Below are 18,786 nucleotides of genomic sequence, written 5' to 3' on the forward strand. Positions count from 1 at the left end.
GTGGCGTATCCCAGCAGCATTCTAGCATCTTTGATTTGTCAGGAAGATTAAGCAGAACTCAGCCTGTAGTTGTAGCTGTGACCTGTAGGCATATTGTGGAGATCCCTTCCAGTCAGTATTTACAGGAAAGATGGGATTTCTTTAGATATGCGTTGATTAAAATGTATCACAAGGAAATAAGATAAATATATTACTTAACACTGATAAAAATAACATTGCTGCTTTGAAAAGGTGTTGTTCAGTGTAGTGACCATGTAAATAAGATAATGATTCAAGTTGGAATTTTGTTCATTTTTCACAGCCTGGGGTTGCTGGTTCAGAAGCATCCTTGCTAGTATCATTGCGAACTCGTTAGTCCTGAAGGCTTGCCTGCTGGGAAACAGAGATGAGGTCATATTTTGTTTGCTTTGATCAAGGAACAGAATATTGCTTTTTGGCGCTGAATCAAGAAGCCTTAAATTTAAACTTCCCTTTGTTTGCTTTTCTCAGTAAAATAACACAGGAACAATGAGAAGGTGACTGAACTAAATATATGTATCTTGATGCTGTTGACTTTGGGGATCCCGGATACTGCTCGAGGAAAGGGGAAAGGCAGGCACTAATGCATGAGGGGGAAGAGTTTCCCAGTATTTGATTGTTATCCATGTTTTTTCAGAGTAAGATAAGCACAAATAGTACAACTATAACAAGAAAATAGAAAGAACCAGGACAATGTAGATGGGAAGGGGGATATTTATCTAACCCAATCTTTCACCTCCCGGGGTCTTCCTGTCCCAGGCAGAAGAGGAATTGCGGACAAGCAGTGACCTGTTGTGTAATGAGAGTTCATTGCTCCGGACACAAGGAGGAACGTTCACGGACCAGTCTAGACTCTAATACAAAACTGCCTATGCAGAATCTTATTTAAAGGGCATTCAGGACAATAGTAGATGAAATTTTAAAAATTCCTTTTAAAGGAGATGGTAAGTGGTATGTGGGAAATACCATCTGTGGTACTACTGCCTTGGGAGAGCTTCTCCTAGATTCATACTGAACCAACCACAACTCTAGATGATGATGACTATTATTATTATTATTATTATTATTATTATTATTTCATAAATAAGGAAACCTACCTTGCCTTCCCTTGTGGATGGCAAAAGCAACACAGTAACAGCATTTACCACTGGCATCTGCAGTGATTTTTGTGCTTTAATGATACCTATATGGTTAGAGTCTTCCACACCATTAAGGGTCCAGCCTTTTTCAGTCACTTACCTATCTTAGTATGCCACTGTTTGCTAAGCCGTTTTCTCTGTCATTGAATATTCAGGGAATTAGTCACTTTGAGCTGTTATGAATAGTGCCTTAATGAATGAACTTCCTTGTATATCTTTGTAAACAGTTGCAGGTCTTTCTATGAATCTTTTCATATACTATTAACTTGGAGGCATTTCCATTTACAATATATGTTTTCAGATCATTAGTGTGAGTGTGTATTTGGAGGGGTATGTTGGAGATAAGACTAAGACTAAGGCCCTCATACATTTAGGTGAACATTCTATCATTGTGCTGTATCTGTTTTTAATTATTTGTATTTTTAATAGTAGCTGCAGTCTTAATCTATAGCATAATCTTAAATGTGATTCTCTTTGTGATCCAGGTTGACCTTAAAACTCTTGGGCAATCCTCCTACTTCAGCGTCCCAAGTGCTGGATAGTAGGAGTGAGCTAGCATGCCCAAGTTGAGGTATTTTTTCCTCCTTTCATATAGCTACCAAATGAATATGGCTGTGGAAGGATACAAGATTGCACTACCTAATTTTTAATGAAAGTTGTCTTCCTTGTATTTTCAATTAGTTTCCAATTCTTTGAGTTGGAAAGTTCATTACAGATTTTACTACACCATTTTCCTTTAATCCCTGATTCTTCTTGGACCTTCATTATGTGATTATAGCATTTCACTGTTGGGCGTTTCTTTCCTTGGCTTTGGGACAGTTTCACTGTGTAACCCTAATATGGTCTCGTTCAGGGATTCTTTTGCCTTAGCCTCTAAGTGCTGTGATTACAGACAGGTACCACCATGCTAAGCTCATTAACTCTGATTATTTATTGCTGTGCAATGTTGGGATTTACCCTAGGCTCTCACAATCGATAGGCCAGGCTTCTGCCACTCTGCCTAGCCTCTCAGCATTGATTTTTAACAAGTTTATACGTTTTCATTAATACTTTTAGCAATTGTAAACTTCTTCGGAGCCCGATTGTTAAACATCACCCTATTTCGCATTCAGCAGTATTACAGTATATATAGTCAGTCCTCTTCATCTGTATATTTGATATCAGTTCAGCTACTACACACTGAAACGATGAACAGTGCACCTACACTGTGGCCTTCCCTCGACTATCACTAAGTACCAGCTCTCCATAGAGCTTTTGTACTCTTCTGGGTTATACTTAGTCTAGAGGTGTGGGAAGACATGTGTGGACTATACAGAGTCTCTGAGCAGTTTTATAGGACGACATTGCTTGTACATCTACGGATTTCACACGCATGGATGTGGGAGGTACTTGTACACCTACAGATTTCACACGCATGGATGTGGGAGGTGCTTGTACATCTACAGATTTCACACACATGGATGTGGGAGGTACTTCATTCAAACTCCTTCTAGTGCCTGAGGTTAGGCAGATATTTATCTTTTCTTAGTTAAAATTCTATTTTTGTAAATGATGTGAACTAGTTATATTTACATGGCCATCCAATTCCTCCCCTATTATTTATTAAATACACCATGTAACTAATTTGTATAGAAAAGGAATGGATCTGAGTATAAAACTGTCAATATATCAAGGACCAAACTACATTGCTTTAATTAGTGAAGTGTCGATGTAAGGTTTTTTTTAATCATGATTGTGCCCTTTCAGCTTCTTTACTTTTATGAAAATGGATGGTAACTTGACATTAATTGCTCCAAATTTACAAATGACTGGAAACTGACATTTACAGCAAATTTCGAAGCAGTGGTAGTCTTTACAATACTAAGAATTTTTTCCCCTATGTTTTACAGAGAGGGAAATGCCTCAGTATTGTAAGCAGAGATCACAGCGCATTTTATAGGTTCTCAGTTTTGTCTGTTTTTTGAGAGCTATTGGTGAATTATTATGCATGTGTTTAATATTAACATCACATTACTGTACTCTGATTAGTTTTAATATATTTGGTTGACTTCCATGCTTTTTCTTAGTCAATGATAGTTAATCTGTAATAATAAAATATGACTTTTAAAAAATTCTTTATAACTTTTGTTTTGTCGTTTTGCCCATGTCGTTTCTCAGATTATGCATGAACTAACAATGAAAAGTAACATACTTTTCTCTCTGTAGAATAGAATATTGGCTAGATTCGTCAGATTTATCATTTTCTGATATAGAAGACTTTATTATTCCATTTAGTTCCTGAATGTCTGCAGGTGAACTTTGTAAGCACCCGAACTGGAGGAGAATGTTGTAGTGGCGTCTAGGACCCTGCAAAAAATCCAAGAAGATGTTAACTTGTTAAAGCTTTTTCCCCATACTTACTTTACAGACATACGGGTTTGCAGGGACACACATCTGCACACTCACTCACTCACTCCATTCCAGTAAAACTCTTTTATACTCTAGAATTACTCCCAGCTAAGCTGGAGCAATGGTAGGATTAGATGAGCAGAAAATATTAATGGAGTAATTTCATTCAATATTGACTGCCCTATGCAAGGTGCTGTGGTTGACCTGACCATTAGTGTTTCCCTTAAATGCTGTCTATCTGTGCATGTCCTGGCCCCAGGCTCTGTCTTTCTGTCTCTGTCCATATCTCTGTCTCTCCTGTCCTCTCCTGTCCTGTCCTGTCCTGTCCTGTCCTGTCCTGTCCTGTCCTGTCCTCTCCTCTCCTCTCCTCTCTTCTCCTCTCCTCTCCTCTCTTCTCCTCTTCCCTCCTCCCTCCTCTCTCTCTTTCTCTCTCTCTCTCTCTCTCCCTCTCTCTCTCTCTCTCTCTCTCTCTGTGTGTGTCTTAAAATACATGTCTGTTCCATACTTGAATATATAAATCCTTGTTTATTGAAATATCTCTTCCACAAAGTTTTTACTTTTGTGAGAGAAGTTTAACAATCGTTCTGTGGAGGCCGTGGCTGGAGAGGTGGCTCCAGTGTTGTGAGCTGCTCTCCTCCACTTGAGTCTGCTTCCCTGAATCCATTAGGGCAACTAACAACTCCTGCTCCAGGGAACCTGACTCCTCTGGCTCCTGTGGGCCAGTGCACATTGACACGTGGTTAAAAAATTAATTTTAAAACTTACTTTGTATATCCCTCTGTCACATTGGGCAACGTGTCCTACTCTGGTTTATTATTCTATGTCCCCTGTGAGCTGCTCATGAGTGCCCTTTCCAGGGTCTAGCACAGCAGTGTTGAGTTGGTGTGCTAAAATTTGGTTGAAGAAATATATTTTAATACGCGATTACCAAAAGCTGAAAGTGAAAGATAAAAAGGGCTGAGAGAAAGTTATTTATGAGTTTTATAATTTGTTAGGCGCATAGAAAGCCTGTTTTCTATAATGACCAATAAAATGCCAACTCCATGGTATAGAGATATGCATTTTAATGTAGTGCTATTGCTGTGGTGAAGAAACCTAGTAGAGACAAAGGGAAGCTCCAGGAATCGTGAGCGCTAGTGCAGTGGGAGAGCAGGTCAAAACAAGTCCACCCAGGTCCAGAGCTGCCAAGGGCAGGGGTGTGAGGAGTGAAGCCCATGAGTAGCTTTATTGTGTGTACCTGTGTACGAACACTGTCTGTACTCTTGGTTTATTCCAAACAAAAGCAGCACAGAAATGCCCAAATGCATTTATCATTTATCGAGAGCAGCGGGCCCGTTGCAGAGACAACCGATGCCTTTTCTCCACTGTTTTCTTTAGTCAGCCTGCTTCCTGTTTCTACTCTAGTTTTTAATATACTTTCAAAAGCCCTTTTCCTTCCAGGGTATCAGAGTCTGAGGGGAGACTTGTAGAACCTTTTCAGATGTAATGTAGGTGCTTAATAAATTTTGAATCGAATTGAGAGTGACAGATTTTATTCTCGATATTGATTGCACTTAGTATAGATATATTCCATTCTCTCAAATACCCTTCAGTGTACAGAGTGATTTGGGAGCTACTTCAGTTCCTTTGCAAATAGGCACATTTATTATGGCTCTGTCTGAGGACCACACATAGTCTTGTGAATGACTTAAGTTAGAAATAAAGACGATCAATATCTTGTTCATTTTACAGCCTTTGAGCAATATGTTCATAGCTATTTTCTAGAAAGAGCCAATGAAAATTTAATTTAAATCTCTATACAAATAAAATGGCATATGACAGATGAAAGGAGCCGTTTAACATAGTCCAGGACAGTGTAGAATGGAAATCAATTCTGGTAATTCTGTAATTAAGATGTAATTATAGTATCAATATACAAGACCCTTGGGGCTCGTCTAATCCATGCCATAGGGCGGGTTCAGTTTTGGGGTTTGGTAAGATAGCTTTGATGTGCTTTATTCTAGCTTGATCAGGAAATAACAAATCATTGTCCTTGTTAAGTATATTCTGAATGAATAAAGTTTAATGAATATTACTATTCACACAGAGCACTCCATGGCTACTGTTGTTTCTTCAGTTATCGACGATGATAAAGTGTCTCTTACAGTTTTAATTTGATAAGTTTCTTTCATTTGCATTCAATTTTCCTAACATCTTGATTAATTTTAATTATCAAATGATTGTTAGGAGAAAAGTATCAGCGACTGGGGAGAGGGCTTAATAGGTATGAGAGCAAGCATGAGGACCTGAGTTCAAATCCCCAGAAGCCATAAAAGCTAGGCATGGTCCACGTTAATCCCAGAAATGTGGGTAAGCAGAAACAGAAGACCTTGGGGACTTACAAACTGGCAACCCAGCTCCAGTTTGAGTGAGACCCTGCCTGAAGGGAGTAATGAGAGTGATGTCCTTTTCTGCACTCTCTGTGAGCATCTCACCTGCCACACACTCGTACATGCCCATGCACGTGCACACACACACACACACACACACACACACACACACACACGTAAGAGACACACAGACATGCACTCAACATATATATTATACTCATACAAATTTTTTAAAAGAACAAGAAATAAATAATTGGTTTTGCCTTTTCATTAAATTATGTAGTTTGAGATATCGAATGACATCTTTTCTGTTGTTCTTGGCCTTTTACTGTAGGTTTTCAACACGTACTCCAATGAAGACTATGACAGGAGGAATGATGACGTTGACCCTGTGGCTGCATCTGCTGAGTACGAACTTGAAAAGCGAGTAGAAAAGCTGGAACTTTTCCCAGTGGAACTGGAGAAAGGTACACAGGACTCCAGTGTGTGCATCTTCGTATCTCTGTGCTAATAACATGCAGTGACTTTTCCAGGGGGTAGCTTGTTTCGCAGAATTGAGTAAAGTTGTAACCCCCTCCAAACTTTACCAGGTTCAAAGTGAGTTGATGCAGATTTTGAGTAGATAGTTTACTACATGACTCCCCAATCTCTCCAGGTTCATATGGGGAATGTGCTGGCTTGTTTTATGTCACTTTGACCCAAAATAGAGTCACTAGAGAGGAGGAAGCTTCAATTGGGCTAGGAACTCAAACAGGGCAGGAACCTGGAGGCAGGAGCGGGTGCAGAGGCCGTGAAGGGGTGCTGCTTGCTGACTTTCTCTTCCCATCTTGCTCAGCCTGCTTTCTTATAGAACCCAGGACCACCCATGATGGGCTGGACCCTCCCACATCAATTATTAAGAAACTCAGGTGTTTCTATCTGGATTTTGATGATGAGCTATGATGTGGAAATGTAAGCCAAATAAACCTTTTCTTTGAAAGTTGCTTTAGTCGTAGGAATAGTAACCCAAGCTATGGCAGATTGGTACCAGTATCATGCTGGGACAGACCCCTCCAGTTATTTTTGGGAGGATTGTGGGAGGACTTTGGAACTTTGGTCTAGAAAAGCAGTAGTAACCCAGACCAAGATGGTGTGTGTGTGTGTGTGTGTGTGTGTGTGTGTGTGTGTGTGTGTGTGTGTTCCATTACTTTGTTGGTGTTCCTGGAAGGGCTGAGGAAGGTAAAAACCCACAGGAGGCTGACTTTGAGGAAAGGTTTGAACATTTCTGGTTTGGGGTGGAGGGGCAGTCACGGTAGTTCAAAATGTGGAGATGATGGGAAATCTCTCTGGAAACTTCAGATTTGGAGTGAAGATGGTGAGATGCAGAAAGCTTCAGACAAAAATGCTCCATTCCCTGCTCTGAGAAAACAGAAAGAGAAAAGGGGGAAGGGAAACAGACATTTTTGTCCTGAGTGTTCCTCTTGGAACGACAGCCTGCCTGCTACAGAAGCCTTTGGTGCCTGGAGCAGAGATGGCTGTGCTTGTCCTCTTGTGAGATGGGCAGCCAGAATTGGAATTGTTCCCCTGTGAGCAGAGCACTAACAAATCTGAGAAGCCTTCAGAATGGAGGAATGGGGGCAGATAGATGCCTTGAAAAGCCCCAAAGCAAATGAAGTCAGTACAGATGTAAACAGCGGCTTTACAGACATTCTGAAGCACATTACCAGCAGCAGATACATTGATTTCCAAACGGGAAGTTTGGCTGCAGACGCCGAGGCAACAAGCATGTCTGCTGTTGGGATTCCACATCGGTGACCTAGGAGGCCAATGCTAGACATGACCTAGGAGGGCCAATGCTGGACATGTCCTGAAGCCCAGGTCACATGGCAGCAAACACCCAAGAGTGCCAGGAATAGCACTGATGCATGACTCAGACACAATGGAAGTGAGAAATAGACCAATGAAAGAGATACACAAGTCTAAATGTGGGAGGAGAAAGTACAAAAAAGATACACGAGTACTAATGGTAGGAGGAGGAAGTACCAAGTAGATCCCCGCAAAGTGGGGAAGCCTAATGGATAAAGATAAAATGGGAATCTCACAGAGCACCAGCTTACAAAGAACAAAGTAAAACAAGTGGAAGTGCTTGAAACACTGGAGTAGTATCAGGTGCATCCAGCCTTGGGAGCCGTCCTGCCGTGTGCGTTCCTGGTCCAGAGTGAAAAGGTGTCCCTAGAATTCCGTACGCACTCCGGGAGCATCTGCTTCTCCTGAGGAAAGGAGAGATTCTGCTGATACGTAAATTGTTTATGAACACAAGTTACCAGAGAAATTCACTTCCTGCTAGCAAGGAGGAAAAGACACTGCCAACTCTTTCAAACAGTAAAGATGAATCAAAGATGGGAATTCTGGATAATTGGGAAACATAAAACTGCATGGATAATGTAGTGATTTGATAATATGACGACTGCCCCACATTCCACTAAATATGGCTGACTACTGCAGTTAAAGGACACATTAAGTGATGCTCTCATTTTTGTATATTTAAAAATCTAGATGAAGGCACTTATGATATGCAATTAGTATGTCTCTCATTGCTGATAAGAGAAAACTCGAGAAAAGTCCAAGTATTTATGGAGGCATGGCAGCATATCTAGTCAGTGAGTGCAGTTCACGCAGCAGTGTGTGACCTCTGCAAACGAAAGGTCGAGGGTGTGTAAGAGGAGGTCACAGCTGCTCTCCAACTGACTTAGATTTCAAAGTCAGGGAAAACTGAACAGCAGATAACTGAAGGCCGTGAGATACATGGGTGACTAGTTTTTTTTTTTTTAATTAAGTTGGTGTTTTCAGAGGAAGGATGGTAAAATAGATACATTGTCACCAAGAGTTAAGGAAAGTTGGGACAGGTTATAGGAAGCTCTCTGAAGTGGCCATGCTTTCTGTATTGACAGGGCGAGGACTTTGTTTTACCTTTGCTCTTGTAGCACAGGTAGCCCTTGAATTCTATAGTAGCTCTGGCTGGTCTCTAACTTGTGATGCTCCTGCCTCAGCATACAAATTCTAGTATCATAAGCCTCTTCCACTTGTGTGTATTTCCTAGTTCGTTCTTGGGGTCTGAGACATGGCTTCACCATGTAGCCCAGACTGGCCTGAAATTCCTGATTCTCTGCTTTGTCTCTGAGATTAAAGTTGTGTAATACCAGGCTTGCTTATGCTCTTCTTTGAATATATTTCATAGATAAACAGCTGAATAAACTATGCTCTGTGCATATATTTCACTTTAAAGTGGAAATATTAACTAACCAAAGGAAATAGTTATTCAAAATTCCACTATATTTCTTCACAAGTAGATCTAACAGGCAGAATACAAATTAGGAGTAGATTAATAAAAACAGATCCATTTAAAGGTGTCTATAAAGACAAAATACACAGCTGGTAGAACATGAAATTTTTTAAGAAGAACAATTTTATATTTGAACAAAAATTAGAATCTTGATAGTATCATAAGAATCTGGGAACTATAAAATTCTTAGATACATATTTGACAGGAAAGTCAAGCTATTATTACCATCTGTCTTGGAAAGGGATATTTTTCATGTAAAATATACAGTAAAAGCCTTACTCAAAATAAAAATTACATTAGCGTCATTTTTATAAAAAAATAAACATTTAAGAAAAAGACATTGTCCATGAAATCAGAGAAGGTAAAGACGATACATTGTTTTGAAGGTTCAAATGTTTTTATTTAAAGGTTTTCTAAAACAGTAGATGAAAAAGCTAACGGCGTGGTTAAATGTACACTTCAAAATGTCTTTAAGGTGTCTAAGAAGTCCTGGGATAGAAATCACAGAGTTGTCTTGGCCCAGAGGGTAATTCCTCTGGCAGATGCACAGCACTAGTAAGAAAGTGAAACACCAACCCTTGATCTTATAAATATTCCTGTGGAAATCTGTCTGTACAAAAGCTTGCTCTTAATAACTTGATTTTCAATAATGGCCACCTTCTCCGTGATGTCTAACTTCCTTTTTAGTGTGCAAAGGTTATGCTTCCTAGATCAGATCTGGACCATTTCAGATGTACTTACCAGAGGATTTCCCCTCCCTCTCTGACTGAGCTCAACGTTTTGTCTTAACTAATGCAAAACACATCAAGTAGTGAGAAAGCTGGGCTGACAATGTATTAGGTGCATGGATGGTGCTGCTGTCCGTCTGGACTTGTGGATGGTTTAGGGGAGGTAGAACCAATAAAAGCACATCCTCCTCCTCCCCTCCCCCTCTGCTTCCTCTTCCTCAGAAAAGAAACAAGAACAAACCCCACCACATGCTGTCCTTACTACATGATTTCTCAGAGCAGCAAGGACTTTCGAAACTATGAAATGTCACTGACATCTATCACCAAACATAGGCATAGCATTTAAGAGCTGAAAAACGCTCAAAAGAAGTAACTGCTTAGCCCAGAGCCTCAAGCTGGGAGGACTTGGTTGCTGAAAGCAGAGTAGGGTGGCAGCCTGTCCCAGCACAAAGGAGAAGTCCCCTCTGAGGGAGATGACAATCCTACACAGCTGACCAGACGAGTCCATCATCGTGGAAGACAATTTACCGCCGAGTTTCAAACTTATGAAGTTGCCTTAATCAAAGAGCATCAGCAGCAGTGAATCGTCTCATACCTGCCAATGTGGAAGTGACCGTGTTTATACGTCAGGACTTTCATGGTTTCAGAGTTGGGTGTCTTTACATGTAGTGACAACATAGCGTGCCACCGCTTCCTTCACTCTAGCCTTTTTAAATTTGTAATTTTTAAAGTGTTAACACAACAGTGAAAATGATAAAACTTAATGCAAAGGAGCCAGAAGGTACCATCCTAACTACACGCCAGCCTGAGGTGACAAAAGCTGGTGCTTCGATGAGATGAGATGGGGCACTGGCTGCTGACCCACTAGGTGAGGACTCCCTTTAAAAGTGCCAGGCCACTTCTGACAGTGAGGGCAGCACAAGGCCCATGTCAGGGCACATGCCTGTCACCCCAGCTCATGGTGGCAGAGGCATCTGAAATTCAGACCTACCTTAGCCTGCTGACTAAATTCAGAACCATCGTAGGCGCTAAACACATACAATCGTGTGGCACGAGTGATGTCAGGCCCTGAACTTTCCTGACACATGTGATGTGTACCTAATGATGTATTTCCTAACATTGTGCGTTATCCAAACCAACAGATTGCTAGTTGCCATAACAGCAATTGGAATGGTGTCTATTGTAGAAACCATGAAAACATTTCATTAGGACAAAATCGACAGGTAAACCACGGAAGTGCTCCCTTGGAAATGAGCCTGGATGTAAAATGTGGACATGCTTGATGAGGATGGTGTTTACAGATAAAACATGGATGTGCTTCAGACCCAAATGGCTCCGCTGCTCATAAAGGGCACACAAAGCTAGTGTTACTGTGACTCTTTTGTGTCAGATAAAATGAAGAGTAAGAGGTTTTGGGGTTTTTTGTTTTGTTTTGTTTTGTTTTTACCCAAAAGTAATTTACTATTTAAAAAATGTGGCTATGGTACCAACTCCGGGTTTTAGAATTGTAGGTGAAATAAAATATCAAACATGGACACATCTACAGAGAATACGTGAGAGAAATAAGGCATAGTCCTCTATTAGCAAAATTAACTCCATTCAATTTAGAGGGAGTCTGTAGTCATATAAAATTGTGTTTGGTAAAATTTAGTTTAAAAGCTGTAAATTAGCATGTGGTAGACACTGCCTGTAAATTTTGCAAAGTGCAAGTCACAAAAACAATGGCATTCTACCTTTAAGTTTAGGAAGCATGGAAAGCACATTGCCTACAATCAGAACACAAGCTTGCAATGCCGTTTAAGTGAGCAGTATAAAGAATAAAAGAGTAAGTTTGACAAACATCTCCTTTTGCTGACTTACCCATATCCATATTTGGTAAGTCAGGCTTCTGTGACCGAAACACAGCACTTGAGATAACAGCTGAAAAGCAAGCTGATTTCAGTGCGTGCTTTCGGTCTGTGGCAGTTGGCCATGGCTTTGGAGCATGTGGTAAAGTAGTAGATTGGAGCCTGTGACAGGAAACTGCTCCGTGCTGACAGCCTAGAAGCAGTAGAGAGAGACTAGAGCCGGGTTCCTGTTCCCTCGAGAGCACACCCTAACTTTGCCATGTAGGCCCTGACTTCTAAGGCCCTATCATATTTCAGTGACAAGTTGAGGTCAAGTCTGTCTAACACATGGGCCTTTAAGAGGACAGGTAGCTAAATCATAGCAGTACCTGCCTCTGTCTTGGAGGCCCAATTTAATTTAAATATTAGAATTTGCTAAGATAATTTGTGAAGGAAGAGATCTGGCTCAAGATCCATATAAGGCATTAATAGGTTTTCACATTATTCATATACAGAACTTAAGAGTAAAATGTGAAAAGATTTTATTTATAGCAGCAGCAAAATATTGATTATATTTATTACTTAAAATATAGGAGTTACCTATATTTTTATTTATTGAAAGTCGTCAATTATTTTGCTGGATATGGTGACTTGTTTCTGTAATCTCAACACATGTAAGACTAAGGGAGAACTGTCAAGAGTTCAAGGCCACCCTGAACTGCCCAGGAGCTCTGGAGCAAATACCCTATCCATAGATAGAGTGATGCTATCTCAAAGGCAAGCAAAGGGGAGATGTAAGACCTAAGCAACTGATGGAGTTACCATATTCCTGAATAGGGAGGCTCCGGATACACTCCCCTATACATTTCTTTCAATTCAGTGCAATGCGGATGGAACTGTCAACAAAGGTAAATTATAAGGGAGTGTTGTGTAAAATAATAATAATATATTTTATATGGAAACATTCAGGCCTGAGGGAAATGTAAGAATATGAAGAGTTTAATTTGCCAAATATCTCGATCTAATATAAAGCTTCGATACTCAGAACAAATTATATTTTCAGTGGTTAGTCAGTAGAAAATAACTGAACAGGCAGGAGGAAATATTAATAGGATAGAGCATTTATTATGAAATGCACTCTACCATAACTCAACATCTACCTGAAATACAAAGTTTAGCACCTTTATTATCTCATGTATAAGAAAGTCTAAGCAGATTAAAATTGAATGCTAAAAAGTAATAATATTATATTTAAAGAAAATCCTTAACAATATCTGCCACCTAGGTTTGTGGGAAAACCCACAAAATGGGAAGCCAGAAGTTAGAAAAGTTAAAATACCATTCTGATTATGTGGAGTCTCAACCCGTTAGAGACAGTTATGTCAGAGAAAAAGCAGTAAGAAATTGATAAACTGCTTTATTGATAACAAAGTTAATATCTGTAATATTCTAAGGGTCTTTGTAAATCGTGACAAAGAGAAAAATACAGTAGAAAAACTGACCTTTCACAGAAAAGGAAATCTATTAACCCAGAGTCCTGTGGAGACAGGCTCAAATCTCACGGGCAGCACAAGGAATGTTGTAGCAGCAAGCGCCTCTTTCCTGAGAGGAAGCAAGGCTGGACCCCAGGTCAGGGGACAACATCTGTAATGTGAGGGCTCCACTGTTTTTTCCTGACTTCTTTGTCTACTTAATGCATTTGCCTGTCCCTGAGAATGCACAGAGGAAGAGAGCCAGTGCTCAGGGTCACCACTGGATCCCTTTAAATTATGATTTATTATCTGTATGTCCATATATATGACATCGTTGGGAAGAGGAGCAGTTCTATGTGTTGAGGTACACATGGGGAGATCAGAAGACATTTTGCTAGGGAGTCTTTTCTTTCCTTCTACTATGTGGGCCCTGGGAATTGAACTTAGCACGTCAAGCTTGGTAGCGAGTTCCTTTACCTGTTGAGCAGTCTTGCTGGCCCATTCCTGGGCTTCTTGCCAAAAGTTTGTTTTCCAAACTTGTGCACTGTACTCCTCCCTGTGAACAGAGAAGAGATGAGGTGTGGGAGCATCCTCTGGTTATGATTGTTCTCTGCCATCCATGTTTTGCCCTTCAGTTGTTCATTTCTTCTTGGTGGAAGTCTGCACTAGAATTCAGTATGACTCAACCTAATGTTACTTTTTCTGAAACAAGCTCTATCAACAAAAAATGCAAATAACTTTCTAGTTAGAGCAGTAAGAGGACCCATGGAAAGAAGAAAGGGGATGTTAAGAAGGCCAGAGTCCAGGCAGGGGGAATAAATTTTAAAGCCCATGAATAATTATTTAAGTACAAGATACTTGCAGGGGTTCAGTAGCAGCCTTGGAATTTAATGAACGCCTTAGCACTCATAGTTTAACAGGTGGTCATTATAATCAAGAGAAGCTCTGCAAGGGCGGTGAGCAAGAGTTCAGGTGAAATGCTAATCCCCAGAGATCTTATGTGGAGGAGACGGAGAGGAGGAGGTGGCCTTCATCAATGTGGACCCGTGTACAGAACCGTCTCAAGCAGAACACAAGGGTATGCACCGGATCCATCGGCTATGAACACATCATTTGAAGGAAAAAATTCACTGCAGAAGAATTCCATGAATATAGTAAGCATGAAGCATGAAAGCACACAATACCCACAAGAGAATTCTTTTAGGAGGAACGAAAACCGTATACAAGACCAAAATGCAAGTCCCTCTCCCACCCACTGCTGCCCAAGCACAAGAGGACTTGGGGCTAAGTTCCCACAGCGTGCTTAGTATTGGAAAATCCTCCTGATAAAGTTCAGGCTATTTATACGAGAGGAATGATTCGAATGAAGTAAATGTGAAAAGTTGCATACATGCAAATCCCCTATGTAGTGGGTGAGATCCGTCTTCAGTGATCACTCACACATGAGAGGATGCTCGTGGTCTCACCTTGGAGACATTCGAGTGCCTGCAGTCAAGGTGGATATGTCTTCAGATGGACTCATGCAGAAAGACACCACAGAATCCAGAATCCAAAACACACACATCAGCTTGTTGCTCTTGGCATCTCAGAAAGAAATGCAGGAAAAAGACAGGGTTTTCTACACAGACTTAGAACAAAGTTGTCATAAAGTCAGTTGCTGGTGACAGAGGCCAGTCCTCCTCTAAAGCACTTGGTGAACAGAAGATAACAATTGCTGAAAATTATTTTAAATGTATTCTCTTGCACGTGCTTTCCTTTAATGATCCAAGCCGTTGATTAGCTTAGTATCTTTTTTATGCTGCTGATAAGTCATGATTACAAAGACTTTGAGGCTACCAGAAAAGTAACCTTGAAATGTTAACAAAATCTTTTTATTTTCTTGGTGGTGAACTACATTTGCTCATGGAAAGGACAAATGAAAATGTGAATTAGCACATGATTTGTGTGTGAATTTGAAATATAACTTTCAGTATTGCTTACAAGGCCAATAAAATAGAAATAAAAGTGACAGATTTTTAATAGAGAAGTGATTTAATATACTATGATATATCATCATGAAATTTTATGCAGTCACTAGAAATGATTTAAGTCTATAAAAGTTTATCCGCGAGGTATCATTAATTTTAAACATGTGTGATGCAGAGAAATGAAGTCTTATTTGTGCAAAGGAAAGAAAAAGCCAATATACATGAGTGTATGCCTGCTTGTGTATGTATGTATATCCATATAGGTATGCAGATGGATACATTACTAATGAGTATAGATGCTTGTGTAGAAACATAGAGGAGTGAACTCAGTTATACATCCACTCTTTATTTTACCTTTATTTTTGTTGTGCTAGACATCAAATGCTAGTGCAAGGTGTGGAAAGAAAGTGCTCTCCTGAGCCAACTCCAAACCATGCAGTCTTCTAAGGAGAAGTAGATAGTAATTGTGAAAAGATGAAATTCCAAATACCTAAGGATCACCTTTATTTACAATTATAAAGATTGTTGAATGTATATTTTTTCACGACTAAAGTAGTGCGTAGGGTGATCAAAGACTCTGTGAGAGCTATTGATTATTCAAAACCAAATTATTGCCTTTCCTGGGACCACACTGAATTTCCAAAAGTAGCAGAAAAATGTCTGGAACTCTTGAACCATTTGGAGACTCTTGATCTATGGAGGCAAACCTATAATTTTCCCGGTGCACATGAAGAACAAAACTAGAAGTAGTGAGCAGCCTCGCTAGTCCAGTTAGACCAGGGCCAAGCCGTCAGCTCACCGTCTTCTCTTCTCCTAGATGAGGATGGGCTTGGCATAAGCATTATTGGAATGGGCGTTGGTGCTGATGCTGGACTGGAGAAGCTGGGGATATTCGTCAAGACAGTGACTGAAGGAGGTGCTGCTCAGCGGGATGGCAGGTGAGCTGGGTGCTCAGGGTGCATTGAATCCCAGGGGAACTGGCTGCTTGTTTCTATCAGAATGTATGATTTTGGCTATCTGCTTTTGTTTCTGTCCTTTCATGTACTTAGTGTGAAGTGGGCCATGACGTACTATGATTAAAGAACATGTCTTGGGAAAGTCGGCATATGACGTTACTTCAGAAATATTAAAATGAATTAATAATAATTCTGATGCTTTTGTAAATGACAGAAGGGAAGAGAACTTAAGTAGTCAATTCTAGCCTGATGGGAGTTCTAGAGACCAGTGTTCCTCCACATCTCCCATATAGGAACAAGTGCTAGAACATTGCTTGGAATCAGAGGAGAGCTCTCCATGAGCAGAGCCTGCCAGCTTGCCCTGGTAGTTACAAGTTAATGCTTCAGTCTGCATCAGCTCAGTGGTCCTGCTGATTTAATATAAAAGATTTAGCTTCCCACCAGGCTTCTGCTGAAAGGCTGGAAGCAATGGATTAAAATGAAGAGACCCCAGATTGATAGTGGAATTCAGAGAACATCATCAAACATTTTTATGTCTGGTTACGTATCACCTCACCTCCTTCTCAAGATGTCTGTGAATTATGGGTCTCTGTCGAGACTCATTCTATCCTCCAGTATCCTAATAACCTGTTGGTAAACATGAAGCTCCTAAGGGGCAGGGACCATACTTACTTATTTACTTGAGACAGGGTCTCAAGAAAGGTACCGAGTTAATAATGGAAAGCATTGGAGCCAAATGGTACTAAAAGCTCTCCTTTGATTTCCACATGGCTGGACAGACTGAGAGAGCAGATTTCATCATGTTACTTAGAATGACATGCACTTTGAAAGTTTGGGGTTATTTCTGGAATTCTCCACGAAATACTTTCAGATAGCAGATGATCATGTGTAATTGAAGGCATGGAGAGTAAGATCGTATGTAAAGAGATATCTCTCTACAGCCTGGGGCTTTTATTTTCTTCCTCAAGAAAATATTTGTTGAATGCTTACATTGTAAGAGCAGTGATCTGTACTCTCTGTGTTTTAACTTACATGCTCCTGCTAATAATGTTGACTTAATTTGTGTTTTATTGCTTCTGCTGTATGTAAAAGGAAGCTAAAGTTTCTTATGTGTGCTCGCAGGGAAGTGGCGGGGCCTGGCTAAACCCACGGTGTCTAGCTCCACAGTCAGCATTAAGTAGTACATTGTAGTTTACCGTGCACTTCATTTTCACAGTCCACTTTAAAGGTGCGTCCGTGTGTGTGTGTGTGTGTGTGTGTGTGTGTGTGTGTGTGTGTGCGTCCGTGTGTGTGTGTGTGTGTGTGTGTGTGTGTGTATGTGTGTATGTGTGCGTCCGTGTGTGTGTGTGTGTGTGTGTATGTGTGCGTCCGTGTGTGTGTGTGTGTGTGTGTGTGTATGTGTGCGTCCGTGTGTGTGTGTGTGTGTGTGTGTGTGTGTGTGTGTGTATGTGTGTGTATAACTATAACTTAGATGGTTTTCAGCATGTTTTTTATTTCAAGATGGGGATCTTACCAACTTTTTTATATACAAATTATCAGGAACATCTCTGACTATTTTGAAACTAATCCCTAGGACCAGACTTACTATATCTGTGTATGTCGTGTGTTAAATGCTTTAGAACCATGTTGCTGAAGTGTCTTCGCTGGCATGATAACTTTTGTGCTCCCCTAAGCAGAACTCCCAAACAGCTCCCGCCTTACCCGATTCAGACTGGATATTGTCATACAATAAATCTTTAATAATGTGAATACTGTGACATAATTGCTCTCCGATATTTAACTTTAATTGAGCACTTACCCTTAAGAGTTTTTTAATGATTTTACTTCATGTACATGTATGTATGCCTGTGCAGCACATGCGTGCAGCTACCTACGGAAGCCAGAAAGCACTGTTTCCTGGAGAGGGATGTGGGTGCTGGGAACCGAGCCCAGGGCATCTCCAAAGTGAGTGTTCCCAGCTGCCTAGGTTTGCCTTCCGCCCTTTCCTTCAGGCCTTTTAAATGTTTCCCATCACCTGTATTTCTACTTTTTAAAAAGGAAGTATTTGTGCTGCTTTTTGTTGTCGTTGATTTCTTTCCTTTGTAATGTGGAATTCATCAGTGTTTCAGGAAGAACCTACAGAAATAAGGGGACACACCAACCACATCCACAGTTTAACTAATGGAAATCTCTTCCCTACTGCTTTGTTTGGGCAACAAAATGATTAAATACAACTAACGAAATTAATATGGGACTCCAACCTTTAAATAGGTTAAGGTCTGTGTTTACTCCCTACTTGTAACATTATTTCAAAATCGTTGTTCAAAAGTTATGGCCTCCTGTGTTGTTTTCTTCTTGGTCCTCTAGTTTATTTTTAATGATTCCTGGGAAAAACTCTCAAATTCATGGCTCAAACATAGAATACGTAGAACCTATTTGACAGTCTGATTTCTATCTCAAGTTCAGCATAAAAGACACTGAATTTTGTTTTCCCCTTTTCTGTTTCCTTTCATTGGACCAGAAGCCAGTATTTTATGGATTGACACAATTCTACATTATTTTCATGTAAAACTGACCATTCATATTTTATGTTCATTTATTTCACCATACATTCTCATTATA

The 18,786-nt window shown here is 40.3% G+C and overlaps 1 protein-coding gene across 8 annotated transcripts in view; it reads left to right on the forward strand.

Moving 5' to 3' along the window:
• The window catches only part of Ppp1r9a (protein phosphatase 1, regulatory subunit 9A), a 270,523-nt gene that overhangs the window by 150,150 nt on the left and 101,587 nt on the right, over positions 1-18,786 (forward strand). For all 8 annotated transcript variants that reach the window (XM_087659508.1, XM_087659513.1, XM_087659509.1 and 5 more), the window contains 2 exon segments: positions 6,249-6,381; positions 16,047-16,167. In XM_087659508.1, the coding sequence (XP_087515634.1) occupies positions 6,249-6,381; positions 16,047-16,167 (254 nt within the window).

The sequence above is a fragment of the Rattus norvegicus genome, chromosome 4, assembly GCF_021556685.1.
Source record: "Rattus norvegicus strain SHRSP/BbbUtx chromosome 4, alternate assembly SHRSP_T2T, whole genome shotgun sequence".
Classification (NCBI taxonomy): Eukaryota; Metazoa; Chordata; class Mammalia; order Rodentia; family Muridae; genus Rattus; species Rattus norvegicus.